At 42.5% G+C, this 20,411-nt stretch overlaps 1 protein-coding gene across 6 annotated transcripts in view; it reads left to right on the forward strand.

Annotated features, from left to right (window-relative positions):
• LOC140469301 (SH2 domain-containing protein 3C-like) overlaps window positions 1–20,411 on the forward strand; it is a 185,110-nt gene that overhangs the window by 105,999 nt on the left and 58,700 nt on the right. For all 6 annotated transcript variants that reach the window (XM_072565665.1, XM_072565667.1, XM_072565666.1 and 3 more), the window contains one exon: window positions 1,844–1,883. In XM_072565665.1, coding sequence (XP_072421766.1) covers window positions 1,844–1,883 — 40 coding nt within the window. The remainder of the gene's footprint in view (window positions 1–1,843; window positions 1,884–20,411) is intronic.

Here is a 20,411-nt window from a genome sequence, read left to right on the forward strand (position 1 = left end):
AGTTTTCGCAACAGGTAGAAATATTATTTCTGTCTGTCCTCTCAAATGCCTGTATCATTTTAAAATACTATTAGCGTCCTCTTAAATTCCCCACAAAATAGCAACTTTCCTTTAAAGGTCAGAATTCCCTTCACTGAAAGATGAGATGACTAATCAAGCCAGGAAGCTCAGGAGGAAACAGTTCTGTCCAAATATTAGATCCAGATTCCGTTCTCAGATCAATGCGAATCACAGAGTTTGAATAGCTGGAAGTCAGATGTAACCCTGAGGTGAATGATGATTAACAAGGCCTCCTCTCCCTGTCGCTTTACAAAAGGAAAATAAGAGTTAGGCCCTTCTGCTCCTCTCTCTCTTGATTCATTGCAAGTTTCATTGTTTCCTAGATTGATGTATATCATCTCATTCCCCTTAGAACCAACCGTAGAACAATCCTCAGCTCTTGTCAACGTTCACGAATTAAACTGAATGAATGTTTTGAGACAAATAAGCCGGGTGAAAATTGGAGGAATGTTATATAGGATACCATATAGGAAATCGAAAAGAACAAGAGTGAAAAAGAGGATGGTCAAGAAGGAATGGTTGGGTGTTGTCATGTTTTAAAGCCTGTGGATGTAGGATGGAGGGATTGCTAAGTGATGTCAAGAATTCTCTGGTTGGTGAGGTTGGGGAAAGCATGGATTGTGAGAAGGAGACAATGCTGATCCTTGAATTCAGCACAATGAGGACTTGGGGTGTGTGATGCCCTATTGGATTTTAGTGAGAACAAGACGGAAAAACAGAAGTGCCAAGTTAAGTCTTTGTATTTTGTATAATTCTAGGGAGTGTTGTGGCAACTGGTCAAATTCAGGATTATGCAAAGAAACGTTGGATTCTCTTGAGTGGGTAGGAAAGGAGAAATGCTGATAGTATTTATCCTTTCATTTTCACCCCTCCCACAATTGTCTCTCACTTGTGGGTTCCCCAAGTACAGAGGTGGGTGAATGATCTATTCACAAGCTTCAGCCTCCTGCATAGATGCTTATATCAGGAAACCAGGTAAGTGCATGAGAGAAAAGGGAACAGAAAGACAGGCTGGGATACCAAAGATGCAACAGACAAAGCCTTATGTGGAGTATAAACATTAACACGGGCTAGGTAAGCTTAGTAGCCTGCTGGAATAACACAATTCCACCTCATTAGTTGAAATGATGCAGCTGTTGCGTGAATTTCTTATAACGCAAGATCGCATGAGAATGGAACTATCGTGTTACATCAGAACCAACTGTGGTTTTTGTTAAGCACAGTGAATTCTGATATAATGTGATAGTTCAGCCCTCGTGCGATCTTGCATTATAAGAAAATAGCACAATAGCTGCACCATTTAAACTAATAGCCAATACAGATAAGAAAAATTCACGTTCTAAAAATAATGCTCTAAATTCTTCAATTGCATTAAAGCCAATTCGTGTTGGAGAAGCATGCATTATAGTAGAATTGATTGTACAGGAATTTGGTCAGTATTCTCAGTTAATTTGATTTCAAAACACAGCTAAATTGGAGACTTTGTGCATTTTGATTCAATCACTAAGTTTTGAGTCATCCCCTGGGAGTAATGGGGCTGAAGAATCAATGTATTTTCCCAAGAGGGTTGTAACAGCCTCCTGAACATTTGGTGCAGAGGCTTGGAGAGACTCCTTATGTATTCTGTCTACTTCCCTTCTTGAGTTTGGCAACTTCTCCACCCTCTGGGCACAGTACATGGTTCTCCAGTTCACTGAGTCATCTCCCTAATGCCAATGGCATTGTAACCACCTGTCTAATCACCATGTGCCTCAATAATTTTCCTTTTTCTTTCTCTCTACAGTAACTTACAGAACATGGATTCCAAGTCAGAATATGTCAAGGTGAGAATAACTTGTGGTTTCTTGAAGGAGTGCCATGCTCAGTGGAGCTGACAGCCTATTTATGTACTGACTTCTCACAGAACCAATTTACCGCAAGAATTTCAGAACAATCTCCCTGGGCTTACTGAGTAAACATTCCCCTCCGAGGAGCAGCCCATTCTGGGACTGCTTTAACCAATTAGTTGTTCCAACCAGAAGATTAGATGCCACTTCAGTGTGGCAACTTCCCCAGGTGGGGCTGAGCGATCCAGTCTGAAAGCATTAGGTTCCCTTACAGTACTGTTTGCTGAGATTGATTTGTGCTGTGTTACCGTCTCTCTAGAATTGGCATCAGTGGATGAAGGTTAGCTAAGGCTTCTGCGGCCAGTCATCCTACGACTTTAAAAAAGAACTTACAAGCAGCTCCCTTGAAAATGGCGTGTATTGCATTTGCCTCCATAATCTTAGATGGCTAGAGTGTAGTGCAGAATAATGCCAATAGCACAGCACAGCTTGAATGCACTGCATCAACAGGAAGAGAAGTTGCATGTAGTGATTCTGATGACTGAATGGATGTTATTATTTAGTGTTATTGAACACTGAATATATACAGTTTTTTATTGTATGGTTTGTAATATCCAGAGTCTCCTAAAGCTGTTGTTCCCAGGTAGTGTATTATCTAAGGAATCATGCTTACAGTAAGATAAATGTATATTCACACTGTATATCTGTAATTAGCTTTAATCCCTAGGCAATTCTCATATGGTTAACTTACTAAAGTTAATAGATTCATAGAGTCATAAAGATGTGCAGCATTGAAATAGTAGGAGAAAGTGAGGACTGCAGATGCTGGAGATCAGAGTCAAAAAGCTGGAAGAGCACAGCTGGTCAGGCAGCATCCAAGGAGCAGGAGAGTTGACGTTTTGAGCATAAGCTGTTCATCAGGAATGTCCCTCACACGTAGTTTATGGTCAGAGGAGTAACGCATTTAGTGCAGGGCTTATCGCTTATGGATTTGTGACCTGCCATCCAACACAGAAGGAAAGAATGAGGAAGAGTTAATAGGAAATGAGGAACACCGGAGTGCATTTCAGCCAGTCAAATGCTAAACTCCTGCTAAGAACTCAGTATCAATGTTTAGTCAATGATACCGAGGCCTCAAACAACAGTATAATTTTAATATCACCAGAGTGTGTAAGATATTGAACAAATTAAATAAATGGGTGAGATGTCAATTCTGCACTGATCTCAACATAGAATCTTCAAATGTTACATCACAGGAGGAGGCCATTCACTCCATCAAGCCTGTACCAGCTCTTTAGTCCAACCATTCAATTTAAGCCCACTTTCAGGATCCTTCTCCATGGCTCACATTTTCCCTTCAAGTATTTATTCAATTTCCTCCTGAATGCCGGTGCTGAATCTGCTGCCCCCATTCTTACCGAACTTCCAGGTCACAACTAACAAGATGTTTTCTTGTGTCACCTGTGATTCTTTTTGCCAATACCTTAAATCTATGTCTTCTCTGGAAGTTTATTTCTCTTTATGTACTCTATCAAAACCATTCACAGTTTGGTATATGCTCGATGAAATCTTCTCCCAGTCTTTACTGTTCCAAGGAGAACAACCCCAGCCAATCCAATGTAATTGAAGTCTTCCCACTTCCATTATTATAAATCTCTCCTGTATCCTTCCTGAGGCTGGAATTAAACACAAAGCTCCAGTTGAGGAAAACCAGAATTTTTATGAAGGTTTAGCATCTCATGATGTGACATAATTTTTTGAAGAATCTTTTTAACTTAAATATCGACTTTTGAGTAGAACATGAGATATTCATTGACATGCTCAAGCAACTCTATTTCCAGTTTGCTTATAATTTTGTTTTAGCAGACATACTGAGTTGTAGATACAGGTGGGCTCACTAAATCCTTTAATATTGCAACAATTTGTTTTTGCATTGAGAGATCTAGGGAAAAGCTCAAGGCCCCACTGTCAGGACATCACCAGTTTGCAAACAGTAGGACAGAAGGGCATACAGATCAAGGAGGAGTCATTAGTGAGTTCCAACCTTGGACTAAAAGCCTTTGGTCACAGGAGGATGGATGGATGGAAGTGAGGAGTTTCAAAGTTTTCTATAAGGCTCAGTGAGTTTTAAGTTTAATAACAATGAGTTTGCAAGAAGAGAAAAGAACATTCTTGATGTTATGCTTGCAGCTCAGGAGAAACAAGATAAGAAGTTTAGAGAATTCATGATGACTATAGTATAAATAGATCAGAGACAAGTAGGTTTGTGATGAAGGGAGAGGATTAATGGAACCAAGAATAAAATTGCTGGAAAAACTAAGCAGGTCTGGCAGCATCTGTGGAGAGAAATCAGAGTTAATGTTTCGGGTTGAGTGATCCTTCCTCAGAACTGATGGTAGCTAGGAAAATGTCAGTTTATCTGCAGAAGATAGGGTGAGGGGAGTAAATCTTAAGTGGGGATAGAGCCCAGAGAGAGAGAAGAGCTGTTAGGCAGACAAAGGAGTGGGTAACGATCTGGCTAGGATGGTGAATGGCTATTAATGGGGACTGTTAGTGGCTAACAATGGGTGATGTGTAATAGCAGGCTATGTGATAACAAGGCAAAAGTTAGGACTGCAGATGCTGAAGGTTAGAGTTGAGAGTGTGGTGCTGGAAAAGCACAGCAGGTAAGGCAGCATCCAAGGAGCAGGAGAGTCAACATTTTGGGCAAAAGCCCTTCATCAAGAGTTCTAATAACAAGACCTGGTTTTTGGGGTTGGGATGAGCACATGGGAGAGCTCAAGCCCTAAAGTTATTGAACTCGATATTGAGTCTGGAAGGCTGCAGGGTCCCCATGTGAGATGATGTTCTTTCAGCTTGCACTGAGCTTCTCTAGAGCACTGCAGTAAAACACGACAACCCATCTCCTGCACTTCAGCCCTCACCTCTCTCTTCCTTTCCGCAACAACGATAGGGTCCCCTTTGCCCTTAGCTATCATCCCACCAGCACTCACTCCAGAAAATCATCAGCTGCCATTTCCAGTGAGATGCCACCACCAGAAACATTTCCCCCTCCACTGCGGGACTTCCTGGTCCACTCTTCTTTCACTACCAACACCCACTCACAGTACCTTCCATTGCATCTGCAGAAGGTGTAACACATAGGTAAAAACAAGGACTTCAGATGCTGGAAACCAGAGTCTAGATCAGAGTGGTGCTGGAAAAGCACAGCAGGTCAGGCAGCATCCGAGGAGCAGGAAAATCGAAGTTTCGGGCAAAAGCCCTTCATCAGGACTGAAGGTGTAACACATGTCTGTTTAGTTCCTCCTTCCTCAGTATCCAAGGGCCTAAACACACCTTCCAGGTGAAGCAGTGCTTCACCTGCACTTCACACAATCTAGCCTACTGCATTCACTGCTCACAATGTGGCCTCCTCTACATTGGGGAAGTGAAGGAAGTGATTGGGGTGACCACTTTGCAGAACACTTGCATTCTGTTCGCACAAAAGACCCTGAGTTTCCAGTTGCCTGCCATCCTATTCCCTAGCCAACATCTCTTTCTCAGGCTTGCTGCACTGTTCCAGCAAAGCTGGAAGAACAACACCTCCTTTTCTGCTTGGTGACCCTGCCGCCTTCTGAACTTAATATCAAGTTCAATAACTTTAGGGCTTGAGCTCTCCCATGTCTTTACCTTAATCCCCACAACCAGGCCTTGTTATCCCATACCCTGCTATTTCATACCACCCTTTGTTAGTCACTAACAGTTCCCATTAGCAGTTATTCACCCTCCTAGCCAGATCGTTATTTACTCCATTGTCTGTCCAACGGCTCCTCTTTCTCTTTGGGCTCTACTCCCACCTATCGTTTATTTCTTACCCCCTCCCCACACCCCACCTTCTGTTTAAAAACTGACATTTTCCTAGCTACCATCAGCTCTAAGGAAGGGTCACTCGACCTGAAACGTTAACTCTGAGTTCTCTCCATGGATGCTGCCAGATCTGCTGAGCTTTTCCAGCAATTTCTATTTTTGTTTCTGATTTACAGCATTTGCAGTTCTTTCGGACTAACAGAACTCACTGATTTGGGAGTTGAATGGAGATAAGCAGCTAAAGAGACTCCTGAATCATCAGAGCAAAAGCACCAGGCTGATACCTTGTCTGTATCATTGCAAACTCCGAACAAGAGAGACCCCTGAGCTTAATATTTTGAAACTATTGGGACTAGTTTGCATTTTTGTGCTTAACTCCAAGAATGAAGCCATTTGGGTATTTTCCTTCCTTTGCCATCCTTTCCATTGCAATATAAAAGGAAAGAAAAAATCGACCTTTGTAAGAGTTTCCCAGCAAGAGAAACATGAAGGATTTGAATGTATTGGGCACACAGTGGTGATTGTTCACACTCTGTTGCTTTCTGGCTGTCAACACTAAGAGAATGTAGTGATCTGAAAGACATTTGCTTGAAACGCCAGTGTTGCAGTGAGTCCACACTAAATCCCAGTCAAGCAAGTTTACACTTATTTTCTAAACACAAACAAATCTAACAGAAAGAATAAAGTATCTCTGCCCCAGGGTTTGTTGAACAATTTATTTGTGACAAGGAATTTAAATTGGTACTTTCCAGATGATATGGGGCTTTTTCAAGGCTGCACCATGGTGGACTAAAATAGGGGGCTCCAATACTGCAGACATCACCCCAATCTTTATGAGAATTGTGGCTATAAGCAGCACAATTTGAACTAGTAAGTAAAGAAAATAAAAAGCAGCCGGAATATCAGTTTCTCATCACTAGTAGTGACCTGTTGGTGGACATTGGCAGGTGAGTTTTGATACTGCTGTGATGGCCCAGTCAAATGATCAGTCAGCAGTTGCTGTGTACAACTGAACCTCTTGTATCTCTACAGCACCATTAAAGTAGCGAAACAACGCAAGGTTCTTCACAGGAACATTATTGGAAGAAAATATTGGTATTGAGCAACAGAATGAAGAGAAATGGTCAAAAGGAAATGTTAGGGTTGGGAAGTGTCTTAACTGTGGAGAGAGAAATGGGAGACAGAAAACCTTATGGAGGGACACTATAGCTTAGGGCTTAGACAGTTGAAGAGATGGCTATCACAGGTGGGGCAGGGTGGAGTGAATGAAGTGGATGATGCACAGATCTTGCTAATCAAACATAATTTGCTTGCTTTAATACCGGAGAGCAGTCTGTTCCTGTGGAATCCTACCCCTGCAAGAGTTAGCACCTTCAGGAATAGGGAGAGGGACAAATAACGATTATAAACGAAAATCCCGGAAACAATCAGTGGGGTCTTGCTTGTGGTCTCGATGCTGGACCTGCTGTGTGAAATCAAGGTGGAGAGGCAATCACTGGTCTGTGTAAATGTTTGTTCTGGGTTCCTTTTGCTTGGATGAAACTGGGTCTATTTATGTTTTCTTACCCCTGACCCAATAAACTTTATGAGCTGTATAGTATGGGACTAATGAAGTGTGCAGCATTTGACAGGACCATTGTCCCTCTCCCATCTCCTATTGCAGCTTACAGTTTGCTGTTGAATTTTGCACCTTACAAGTGAACTTCTGGCTTTGAACAGTAAACAAGCTGGTAATAACCAGGACTGAGTTGATGGGTGCAATGTTAAAGGAGTGGTAGTGGCCGGGGGTGGGGGGGGGGGGGGGGGGGTGTCGTCATTGGCAATGTGGTTGATTCATCAGAGAATGCAAAGGTTCAGATTTTGTACATTTGCATTCACAAATTGTAAATATGGCAAAAAATTTTGATTATGTTCAATTCATGCATTCAGGGAAGATTTACACTGGGTGTTATTTAGAAAAAAACTATAAAATTTTCCTCTGCACAGAAATGTTCCTGATGCCTGCAAAGCAAGAGAAGTAGATTTAAAAGGCAGAGAGACTGTGAGATTGTTGTGTTAGAGCAGCGGCTGCAAAGCTGTGAGGATTAGCAACTTCTATGTCCAATATATTCAGCAGCGTTATGGAGGAGGTGTTCAGTATTCCTTACTTGAGCTGCTAACAGTTGAGGCAGTTTCCATTTACATTCTTGAGTTTGGCTTGTCAGACAGTTGTGTTGTAAAAATCCTCTTTATTAACCGCATGGAGAGATAAAGCAAATGCAAAGAATTGACATCTCAGGAAGTGAGAAGAAAGTACCTTGGGGACTTTGGTGAAATCATTAAAATTTTTAGCGAACCGATGTTATCAGCACAATTTGGATTTTAAAAATTCTTGCAGCAGCATATATCCAACAATATCAATTTTTATTAACATTATCTCAAATTAATTTTGGCTATACCATTCCAAAACGCACCAAAGTTGCAACATAGCAACCTATTACTGCAAAGTGTCATGGGAAAACCTTTTTGCAATATCATTAATAAAGACGGAGTTAGAACTAAATGGAAATAGCTCCTGTAAAAATTAGAGACACTTTAATGAATTGTGCTGCAAATGATCTCTAGATTTTAAATTGAACACTGTATACTCATTGGTTTCTTGCAGTTTCCTCTTGTTTATTCGCTGGGGGGATAGACTACAAGTGCAGTCTTTTGTGTAGAGCATTCCCCAACCTTTCATTTCAGTAACTAATTCATTTCAGTAATTAATAAAAAGTGCTCACGACAGGACAATTTCCCATATCTGATAGCTTCCAGGGTGTGCCTACGCTGTATCTACAAAACATTAATTTGCTAATTAACACTTATATTTCGAGCGCTCTGATGGAGTTGATGGTTCTATATTAAAAAGAACTGATAGTTATATAGTCCATGCATGTTTTTAAGATATCCCAAAGCGCTTTCATGAAGTGGAGTTTTTATTGTCATGTGCATGCTCCCTGATTCAGAGGATTCAGATCCTTTTGCATTTTGAGTGGGATGCCCCTTTGGCACCTTGAATTTAAATCTTTTCGGGAATTGGGCTGTAACAGCAGCAGCTCACAGCCTGACCTTTTAATACTTTAATCTGTAAAATCAAGATGGATAGTGAAAAATATTTACACTTTCAGATCCTCCCTCTCTGCCCACTGATTCATGGTGGAAATCCTGCCTCTGACTATTAATAAATTAAACCATCATTTAATGATACTGGATTTGCTCGGGAGGTGATGTCATTGTTTCCTGTTTGGAGATTTCACGTTAGTCCTGGTGCATCTTTTTGGCCTGCTGGGAGTTCATGATGGTACATCCGACTGAGACAGGGCTGAAGGGAAATGACCGTGGTCGTCAAGAACATTGTGTGCAGGAGAGGAAACAGAAGACATTTCACAGGAAGCCTGCATAGCGACACTTGCTGTATCTTGACAACCCCAGTGCCTTTCAAGCTTGTTATATTGGCCTGATTGAATTGTCAGCTTTTTTCTAATCCCATCTTCATCATAATTAAGGCCAGCAAATTCTCACGTTCTGCAGCATTGCTGTTTCGCTGGTGTGTTTCTCCCACTCCCTTTTATCTAGCGAGCTGCAAGTGCAAGTTGATACCAATTGGATCAACTAAAGGGAATGATAGCTGTTGAAGTGGGTCTGTGTGGGTTACTCTTTGGAGGGTCACTGTGGATTGGTTGAGCCGAAGGGCCTGTTTCCACACCGTAGGGAATCTAATCTTAGGCCTGTTTTATATCTTTCCCCTCTCACCCTAAACCTATGCCCTCTAGTTCTGGACTCCCCAACCCCAGGGAAAAGACTTTGTCTATTTATCCTCTTCATGCCCCTCATGATTTTATAAACCTCTAAAAAGCCTCCCAACGCTCCAGGAAAAACAGCCCTAGCCTGTTCAGCCTCTCCCCATAGCTCAAATCTTCCAACCCTGGCAACATCCCTGTAAATCTTTTCTGAACCCTTTCAAGTTTCACAACATCTTTCCGATACAAAGAAGACCAGAATTATATGCACTATTCCAACAGTGGCCTAACCAATGTGCTGTACAGCCGCAACATGACCTCCCAACCCTGACCAATACTCTGACCAATAAAGAAAAGCATACCACTATCCTATCTACCTGCGTCTCTACTTTCAAGGAGCTATGAACCTGCATTCCAAGGTCTCTTTGTTCAAAAACACTCCCTAGGACCTTACCGTTATGTGTATAAGTCCTGCTAATATTTGCTTTCCCAAAATGCAGCATCTCCACTTCTTAGCCCATTGGCCCATCTGATTAAGATCCCATTGTAATCTGAGATGACCTTCTTCGCTGTCCACTACACCTCTAATTTCGGTGTCATCAGCAAACTTACTAACTATACTTCTTATGCTCACATTCAAATCATTTAATAAATGATGAAAAATAGTGAACACAGCACTAATCCTTGTGGCACTCCACTGATCACAGACCTCCAATCTGAAAAACAACCCTCCACCACCACCCTCTGTCTCCTACCTTTCAGCCAGTTCTGTATCCAAATGGTGAGTTCTCCCTGTATTCCATGCGATCTAACCTTGCTAACCAGCCTCCTAAGGGGAACCTTGTCGAATGCCTTACTGAAGTCCATATAGATCACGTCCACCGCTCTGCCCTCCTCAATCCTTTTTGTCACTTCTTCAAAAAACTCAATCAAGTTTGTGAGACATGATTTCCCACGCACAAAACCATGTTGACTACCCCTAATCAGTCCTTGCCTTTCCAAATACATGTACATCCTGTCCCTCAGGACTCCCTCCAACAACTTGCCCACCACTGACTTCAGGCTCACTGGCCTATAGTTCCCTGGCTTGTCCTTACCACCCCTCTTAAATAGTGGCATCACATTTGCCAACCTCCAGTCTTCCGGCACCTCACCTGTGACTATCGATGATACAAATATCTCAGTAAGAGGCCCAGCAATCACTTCTCTAGCTTCCCACAGAGTTCTAGGGTACACCTGACACCTGATCAGGTCCTGAGGATTTATTCACTTTTATGTGTTTCAAGATATCCAGCACTTCCTCCTCTGTAATATGGACATTTTTCAATATGTCACCATCTATTTCCCTAAATTCTATATCTTCCATGTCCTTTTCCACAGTAAATAATGATACAAAATACTCATCTAGTACCTCCCCCATTTCCGGTGGCTCCACACAAAGGCCGTCTTGCTGATCTTTGAGGGGCCCTCTTCTCTCCCTAATTACCCTTTTGTCCTTAATGTATTTGTAAAAATCCTTTGATTCTCCTTAACTCTATTTTCCAAAACTATCTCATGTCCCCTTTTTGTCCTCCTGATTTCTCTCTTAAGTATACTTCTACGGCCTTTATACTCTTCTACGATCTTCACACGATCTATCCTGTTCTTTTTCTTAACCAAACCCTCAATTTCTTTAGTCATCCAGCATTCCCTATACCTACCAGCTTTTCCTTTCACCCTAACAAGAATATACTTTCTCTGGACTCTCGTTATCTCATTTCTGAAGGCTTCCCATTTTCCAGCCGTCCCTTTACCTGTGAACATCTGCTTCCAAGCAGCTTTTGAAAGTTCTTGCCTAATATCATCAGAATTGGCCTTTCACCAATTTACAACTTCAGCTTTTAGATCTGGTCTGTCCTTTTCCATCACTATTTTAAAACTAATAGAATTATGGTTGCTGGCCCCAAACTGCTCCCCCACTGACACTCAGTCACCTGCCCTGCCTTATTTCCCAAGAGGTTAGGCCAATGACAAGTTTCCTCTTTCGAAAGGGAAACAGGCTGGCAGACATGCTGACACCATTAACACAGACTGATGCTTGATCCACCGTAATATTGATGACTTCTTTGGATATGTCTTAATCGCAGTCTGTCTTGTTTTCATTGGCACTGCAAAGTAAAGGAGGCATGCCAGGGATAAGGCAGCACCAGAACTGTATGGGCACATCTGCCAAGATGTAGGACAAAGTAATTCACTTGACTGAACATAAGAATATTAGAAATAGGAGCAAAGGAGTAGGCCATCTGGCCCCTTGAGCCTGCTCCACCATTCAATAAGATCATAGCTAATCTTGTTCATGGACCCAGCTCCACTTACCTGCCCACTCAACATAGCCCTTAATCCTTCACTGTTCAAGACTGGCACCTCATTTACCACTTAATCATTGCCTCCCCCAAACCACTGACAGACAATGGCTGCTGTGGATACCATCCCCAAAAAGCACCACTGTGACTTTGACATTCTCAAATTCATAATCTCCACCCTCTTGAAGGACAAGGCAGCAGGCACATGGGGACATCACATACAGGTTCCCCGTCAAGTTGCACGCCACTTCGATTTGGAAATATAAGAATATTAGAAATAAGCGCAGAAGGAGTCCGTATAACCATTGTGCCCACTCCATTATTCACTACCCTCATGGCTTATCTTTTACTTCTCACCTTCTCACCCAGTCCTGACACCCTTGATTCCATGACAGCTAAAAATTCTGTCTCTCAGCCTTGAATACACATGGCATTAGAGTACCTGCAACCCTCTGGCATAGTAAATTTCAAAGACATATCACCAGTAAGCTTCTTCGTTTTTCAGGAATAGTCTGGGGTTCAGCTTTGTTCAGTTTGAATTCTAATATTGAAAGTGACTTTACATCTAATTTGGTCAGTGTAATATCTCCCACCTAGCATGATACATAACAATTTCCAAACCAAACTTTCTTAAAAAAAAGAAGCAAATAGGTTTAAGGAGAATAAAAGGGATTGTACATTTAAAGACAAAACGGTAACTAGGGATAGAATAGGACCCCTCCAAGATCAGCAAGGCTGCCCATGTGTGGAACCACAAAAGATGGGAAATACTAAACGGGTGGTTGGCTTCAATGTTTACTGTGGAGAAGGAGATGGAAGATGCAGAATGTGGGGAAATAGATGGTGACATCTTGAAAAATGTCCATATTACAGAGGAGGAAGTGCTGAATATCTTAAAATGCATAAAGGTGGATAAGTCTCCAGGACCTGATCGGATATTTCCTAGAACTCTGTGGGAAGTTAGGGAGGTGATCGCTAGGCCCCTTGCTGAGATGTTTGTGTCATCGATAGTCACAGTTGAGGTGTCAGAAGACTGGAGGTTTGCGGATGCGGTGCCACTATTTAAGAAGGGTGGAAAAGGAAAAGCCAGGGCACTGTAGACTGGTAAGCCTGACATTGGTGGTGGGCACATTGTTTCTGAGGGAGTTACATCCAGTTGGATAGGCAAAGACTAATTAGGGATAGTCAACATTGCTGTATATGTGGAAAATCATGTCTCACAAACCTGATTGAGTCTTTTGAAAAAGTAACAAAGAGGATTGATGTGGGCCGAGCAGTGGACATGATTTATATGGACTTCAGTAAGGCATTCAACAAAGTTCCTCTTGATAGATTGGTTAGCAAGGTTGGATCACTTAGAATACAGGAAGAACTAGCTATTTGGATACAGAGCTGGCTGGGAGGTAGAAGATAGAGGATGGTCATGGAGAGTTGCTTTTCAGACTGGAGGCCTGTGTCTGCTGGTATGCCCCAAGGATCTTTGCTAGATTCTCTGCTTTTCATCATTTACATGAATGATTTGGATGTGAACATAGGAGGTATAGTTAGTAAGTTTGCAGATAACGCCAAAGTAGGTGGTGCTTTCCTTTATTGATCAATGCATTTGAGTATAGGAGTTGAGAGGTCATATTGCAGCTGTACAGGATGTTGATTAGGCCACTTTGGGAATATTGTGTGCAAAATAGTGGTCAGCAAAGAAGGTTACCTCAGAGTACAGCAGGATCTTGATCATATGGGCCAATGGGCTGAGAAGTGGCAGATGGAGTTTAATTTAGATAAATGTGAGGTGTTGCATTTTGGAAAGACAAATTGGGGCAGGACTTATACACTTAATGGTAAGGTCCAGGAGAGTGTTGCTGAACAAAGAGACCTTGGAGTGCAGGTTCATAGTTCCTTGAAAATAGAGTTCTAGGTGGATAGGATACTGAGGAAGGCTTTTGGTATGCTTTCCTTTATTGATCAGTGCATTTGAGTATAGGAATTGAGAGGTCATATTGCAGCTGTAGAGGATGTTGGTTAGGCCACTTTGGGAATATTGTGTGCAATTCTGGTCTTCCTGCTGAAGGAAGGATGTTGTGAAACTTGAAAGAGTTCAGAAAAGATTTACAAGGATGCTGCTAGGGTTGGAGGGTTTGAGCTATATGGTGAGGCTGAATAACTTGGACTGTGTTCCCTGGAGCGTCTGAGGCTGAGGGGTGACCTTTTAGAGGTTTATAAAATCATGAGGGGCATGGATAGGACAAATGGACAAGGTCTTTTCCATGGGGTGGGGGAGTCCAGAACTAGAGGGACATAGGTGTAGGGTGAGAGGGGAAACATTTGAAAGGGACCTAACGGGCAACTTTTTCATGCAGAAGGTGATGCGTGTATGGAATAAGCTGCCAGAAGAAGTAGTGGAGGCTGGAACAATTGCAACATTTGAAAGGCATCTGGATGGGTATATGATTAGGATGGGTTTAGAGGGATATGGGCTGGGTGCTGGCAAATGGGACTGGATTGGTTTAGGATATCTGGTTGGCATGGGCGAGTTGGACCAAAGGGTCTGTTTCTGTGCTGTACATCTCTATGACTCTATGACTCTATTTCTGAGTCAAAATCCTAGAGCTCCATTCATAACAGCACAGTGGGCAGTCTTGATTCGAGTAACTCATCACCACTTGCTCTTAAGAGGACACAGTGAGCAGAATCCTGGCCCTGCCAGTAATGGCCTTATTTCAGTAATCAGTTTTGTAAATAAAACTTATCATTCCTGCAGACACTAACCCCCCCCCAACTACCCCACTGCTTACGTTGCAATTGTTGTGGGGAACCATCTTCTTAGAATCTGAGTCAGCAGAGGGTCAGTGCAGTGTTGTACCACCTGCAGCTGACACATGCAATGTTATATAAAGGTCTGCTATATCTGAGCCTTTGCTGAGACCCTTAATAGGCGCTAGATAGAATAGCACAGCCCCACGTCAAACAATGTACCATCCTCATAGTCTTTCCAACTCAGCCTCTACCTAAGTAGGATTTCTCACTTGCTACTCAATGATTTTGGCTCTTAGTCAGATTCATGTGCATGTTCCCTGATTCAGAGGATTCAGATCCTTTTGCATTTTGAGTGGGTTGCCCTTTTGGCACCTTGAATTTAAATCTTTTTGGGAATTGGGGGCTGTAACAGCAGCAACTCACAGCCTGATCTTTTAATACTTTAATCTGTAAAATCAAGATGGATAGTGAAAAATATTTACACTTTTAGTAAATTAAACTATCATTTAATGATACTGGACTTGTTTGGGCAGTGATGTCATTGTTTCCATAAGATGTCTACAACCCTGGTTACCTCCCATAAGACACCAAACCCCCCTCACTTGGGTCATGACAGTCCTGATGGCACAGATATTGCCTTGCTTGATCCCTATAGACAGTCTAACACAGTGACAATGGATCTCATTTCACCCACAATCTTCAATTCTTGGTTCCTTCCAACTGTGTAGGGGTCTGAGCAATGTGGGTTGTGGTAAGATTTGTGGCAGAATCATGTAGGAATTCCAGCGAGTGCTATCTCAACATTGGGAGAAATATACTGCATCGTTTGTGATGCCAGACATCGAGGTGAAATTCTCACTAGCCAGCAGCGAGTTGCCTTTTCTTCTTGTTAATGACCTTATTAATGGCATATTTAGCCTCATTAATGTGCAACTTCCTTTCTTACCAAATACATTGAACAGCCTAGCTGCTGAGAATTCTGCACATGAAAGTCAGAGCAGGGCTCCCTGGTAATTTCAGTTGTCTGCTTTTTCCAAATGACTGGAATTCCCTCCCTAGCAATACTGCAACTGTACCTGCACCACATGAACTGGAGTGGTTTGGGAAGGTGACTGACCACCACCTACTCAATAGCAATTAGGGACAGGCAAAAATGCTGGCTAGTGATGCTCATGATCCATGAACGAGATAAATTAGCATTAGAGCTTTCTGCTTCATTTTCTCAGCCATGATATGTAAAGCTATACTTGATCGTGGGATTAGGTTAGAAGCACTCAGAGCTGTGGAGAGTTGCCAATCTCCCATCCTGGTGATCTTAAGATATAAGAGCTAAAACGATCTGGAGTAAGAGAGGTAGAAAGATGAAAGATCATAACCATTTTTGTCACTTTGAGACTTCATTTGCCTGCTGTTTTAGGCTCCCACCACTAGTGGTCCCTCTAGACCAGTGCAAAGCTGCACTTGAAATAATGGTCAATGGTTTTAAAAACTGTTTCCATCTGGATCTGTACAAAATCTGTATGTCGCCATTGAAACCGATTGAAATTTAGTCAATTAATTTACTGTTTAGCTTTGTCCAATTGCTCAGTTAGTAAACAAAATAACTCCACAGAGGCTGGTATCCCATCACCAAGTCACCCATGATTTACATGCGAAGAGTCATTGAGACTGTATTCCTCAGAGCCAGCTCTTAGAGTGACCAGCACCTCTGACACTTCCACTTCTATCTGTCAGCCAGGGGTCCCTGAGTGGACCAGATTAACAGCCTGAATCAGAGAGCTCATACTCTATGAGGTCCATCTGGCTGACCTCATTACAACCCTCTGCTTTTTCAGCCACATACAAACGGACCCCACCACCAGAGTATGGCATCACATATTTCCCATATTTCCCATCATATATTTCCCTCCCCACCCCTTTCCACTTTCAGTAAAGACCATTCCCTCTGTGACTCCCTTGTTAGGTCCACTCCCCCGACCGTCCCTCCTGGCACCTTCCCCTGCCACCGCAGGAATTGCAAAACCTGCGCCCACACCTCCCCCCTCACCTCCGTCCAAGGCCCCAAAGGAGCCTTCCATATCCATTAGAGTTTTACCTGCAGTTGCACACGTCATTTACTGTATTCGTTGCTCCCAATGCAGTCTCCTGTACATTGAGGAGACAGGATGCCTACTTGCAGAGCGCTTCAGAGCACATCTCCGGGACCCCTGCACTAACCAACCCCACCACTCCATAGCTGAACACTTCAACTCCGCCTCCCACTCCACGAAGGACATGCAGGTCCTGGGCCTCCTTCATCCCCACTCCTTAACCACCCGATGCATGGAGGAAGAACACCTTCCGCCTCAGGATCCTCCAACCCCACGGCATCAATGTGGAGTTCACCAGTTTCCTCATTTCCCCTCCCCCACCTTATTCCAGTTCCAACTTTCCAAATTGGCACCGCCCTTATGGCCTGTCCTACCTGTCTATCTTCCTTCCCACCTATCCGCTCCACCCTCCTCTCCGAGTTATCACCATCACCCCCTCCTCCTATCGCACTCTCAGCTACCTTCCCCCCCTCCCCACCACCTTCCATTTATCTCACCACCCCCTTGGCTCACAAACCTCATCCCTGATGAAGGGCTTTTGCCCGAAATATTGATTCTACTGCTTCTCGGATGCTGCCTGACCACCTGTGTTTTTCCAGAATCCCATTCTTGACTCTGACCTCATTACGATCACTGCATTAAAAGTGTGAACCAGCATAGTCGTGAAGACCAGTTAGTTTTAATTCCTTGTTCTGTATTGAGTTAGTTGAAGCCCTATGATTAATGTGAACTCAGCTGTAATCACTACTGTCTTAAATGATTGAAGAATGGTTAATTGAACCAGTAAAGAAAAATAAAATAAAAACCTTCCTGCCAATTCCAAATTTTAAAACATCTGTTACCTTTTCCTGGAAATTTAAAGCTGTCCTGCTGCAATTAGATTCTTTCTCTGTTCTTCTCTGGAAAAACTTCCTACTGTTGCCCAGCCCCTTTTCCACATTATTCCAGCTGGCAAGAGAGGATGATAATGCTGGAGCTGAATTTAGGATTTACCTCTCACTTTCCATTCCCTGTGTAAGTAATGGCAGAAGCATTCAGAATGTATTAGAATCTTTACACTGTGGTAATAGGCCATTCAGCATATCAGGTCCATACCAACCCTTCAAAGAACATTCCACTTGGACACATCCCCTATCCCATCCCTGTAACTCCACATTTCCTGCTGCTAAGTCATGTAGCCTGCACGTCCCTGGACTCTGTTGATGATATAGCATGGCCAGTCCACCTAACCTACACATTTTTGGACTGTGGGAGGAAACCGGAGTACCCAGAGGAAACCCTTGCAGACACTGGGAGAATGTGCAAATGCCACATGATCACCCGAGGATGGAGATGAACCCGGGTCTCTGGTGCTGTGAGGCAGCAGTGCTAGCCACTGAGCCACCATGCTGCCCATTGAGCCACCATACCAACCACATTCTACTGAACCCCTGACATCCTTCATTGTGATCCAGCTCTTTGGCTAAGGGTACTAATATCCATGACACAGAGTACCTAAAGAACAGGACGAGTGATGCAAACCCTGCTCCCCCTTATAGTCAATCAAAACTGAATAAGGTGGGGGGGTTGAGCCCTGAGAGGAGGCTGGAGGCAGTGACAGTTTGAGGTGGCAGGGAAAGAATGGAGTGAGAATATTTGAGTGATTTCTAAGGCTACTGGGTGGTCAGCAGTAAGGGTCAGTCTGGGAGAAAGGCATAAAACTGCTCTTCTAGTTAAAGAGTCATTCAACTAGACAGATGAAAAGAGGAGATAAAATGACAGGAAAGATGACTCAGTGACATCAAAGAAATCTTGCGCCAGCTCAAAACGAAATTGCAAAATGAGTGAAGACCATTATTGGTCTTAGTGGTTTAGCATACAGTTGAGTACAGCTCCAAGGAAGCAGAATACACATTGAGCAGAGTCCCTGTAACACCATTACATCCAAGCTGCTATGCTAGGTGCCAGGACTCCCTTCAATTCAAAAGCACTTGGATCTTGCCTATTAACAGGTCATGACTCTGAAAACTCCTTCAGCCATAAACTTGAACATCTACAAGCCCTGCAAACAGCATCACAATTCCTTGCCAGAGCACATAGTAATGAAAAAAAAATCCCTTATGAAGCAATAGTGTTAACATCTCTCAGGTCGAGTGGGTCGATATTGAGAAGCAAGTTACTCTGGCTGGTTAATTAATATTGCAAACACAATCAGAATGCAGCAGGAAAGCAGATTATCTCTGTAAATGAGTCTCGTATAGCACAAATGTGCTGACTCCATCTTTACAGTTCTGTCCAAGGTAACGTACTTGTTGGTGCACTGGGTTAGACATGGGCTCATCACTTCTGGGACCTAAATTGAAATCCAGCCCAACTGAAAGAACACAAGACTTTCCTAATTGCTGGCTGCAATGTGCTTGGGTTGATCTCAACCCAATGTTGGCTGTGGCCACACATTACAAAGCTGGCATTAATTGGCAGTCTGGCTCATTCCATTGGGATTTCATTGTGGGAAACGGAAAGAGCCACAATAATGTTCCACGAGGTTCTGGCCTGGTGTTGGTCACACTGTTGGAACAGCTTTAATCTGAATTTAAGCTGGGGAATTCTTGATCCAATTCTTCATAAAACAGTATAAAATGTGTGTGGATTATTTATTTATTTTGTCAGACAGCCATCCTTCAGCTTCCACTGATGGTTAATCTGAAGTGTTTTAATATGTCTGAATTCATCAAATTTCACCTTCATCACAGTTATATTTCCCTAAAAAATAAATTCATCCTTTGAAGCTGTTTTCCCCACCAAAGTTAAGACATGGATAAATGTGCAAATGGGTGTTTAATTAGCAAATGGATTTTAGTACAGATATTTGTATCTTGATGGAAAGATTAAAGGAGCTAGATACCCCTTAAATAATAAGTTTGAATGGGGGAAGGGGGCAAAGGGATCTAGGGGTGCATATTCATAATCAGTAAAAGAAACAACGCTGATTTATAAGGCCATTAAAAACAGATAATTGAACATGGGTTCATTTCTAAGGGAATAGAATTGAAAAGAAGAGAAAGGATGTTAAATGCGTATCAACCCTTGCTTAGACTATACTTGGAGTTTTGTGAACAAATATTATAATAAACTATTATTAATGAATTATTATAATAAAGGACACAAAGGCACTGGGAAAATACAAAAAGGATGTACAAGAATGATACCTAAATTATGATAATCAGAGGAAATCATTCTTGTAAAGAAGAGGGATGACCTAACAGAGATAAAGGGTTTAATTACTTAACTATAGACAAAATGTGATGGAATCCAATGGCGGAAATTCTGAATTTGCTTGTCTTTCTTATACCCTGTTTTTAAAAAAATGACAAAACATCCTATCTTTCAGAAATGTCACATCATGAACCAAATAACACCCAATCTGTTGTAAGAGCATTAATGCTCCAGTCAATCACAGAAATAGAGAGAAATCCTTTTCCAAAGCAAAAAAATTCTAAGAGGACACGATAGGACTCACACAAAACTGGAAAAGGGCAGTGATTCCTGCAATTGTAATATCTCCTTCAGCTGGGAGTGGCAGCCCTTACTCTAACCCTATTATTCCTAATACGTCTGAGACTCAAGGCAGTAACAGTTTAACTCCAGCATTCCTAAATTGAACATGGCGTCTTGAATAGGGTTCCAATTGGTGTTCAATATGACTTTAATTGCAGAGATTAGGGACTCGGCACAACAATGAGTTAGGACTCCAGG

Source organism: Chiloscyllium punctatum, chromosome 49 (assembly GCF_047496795.1).
Source record: "Chiloscyllium punctatum isolate Juve2018m chromosome 49, sChiPun1.3, whole genome shotgun sequence".
Taxonomy (NCBI): Eukaryota; Metazoa; Chordata; class Chondrichthyes; order Orectolobiformes; family Hemiscylliidae; genus Chiloscyllium; species Chiloscyllium punctatum.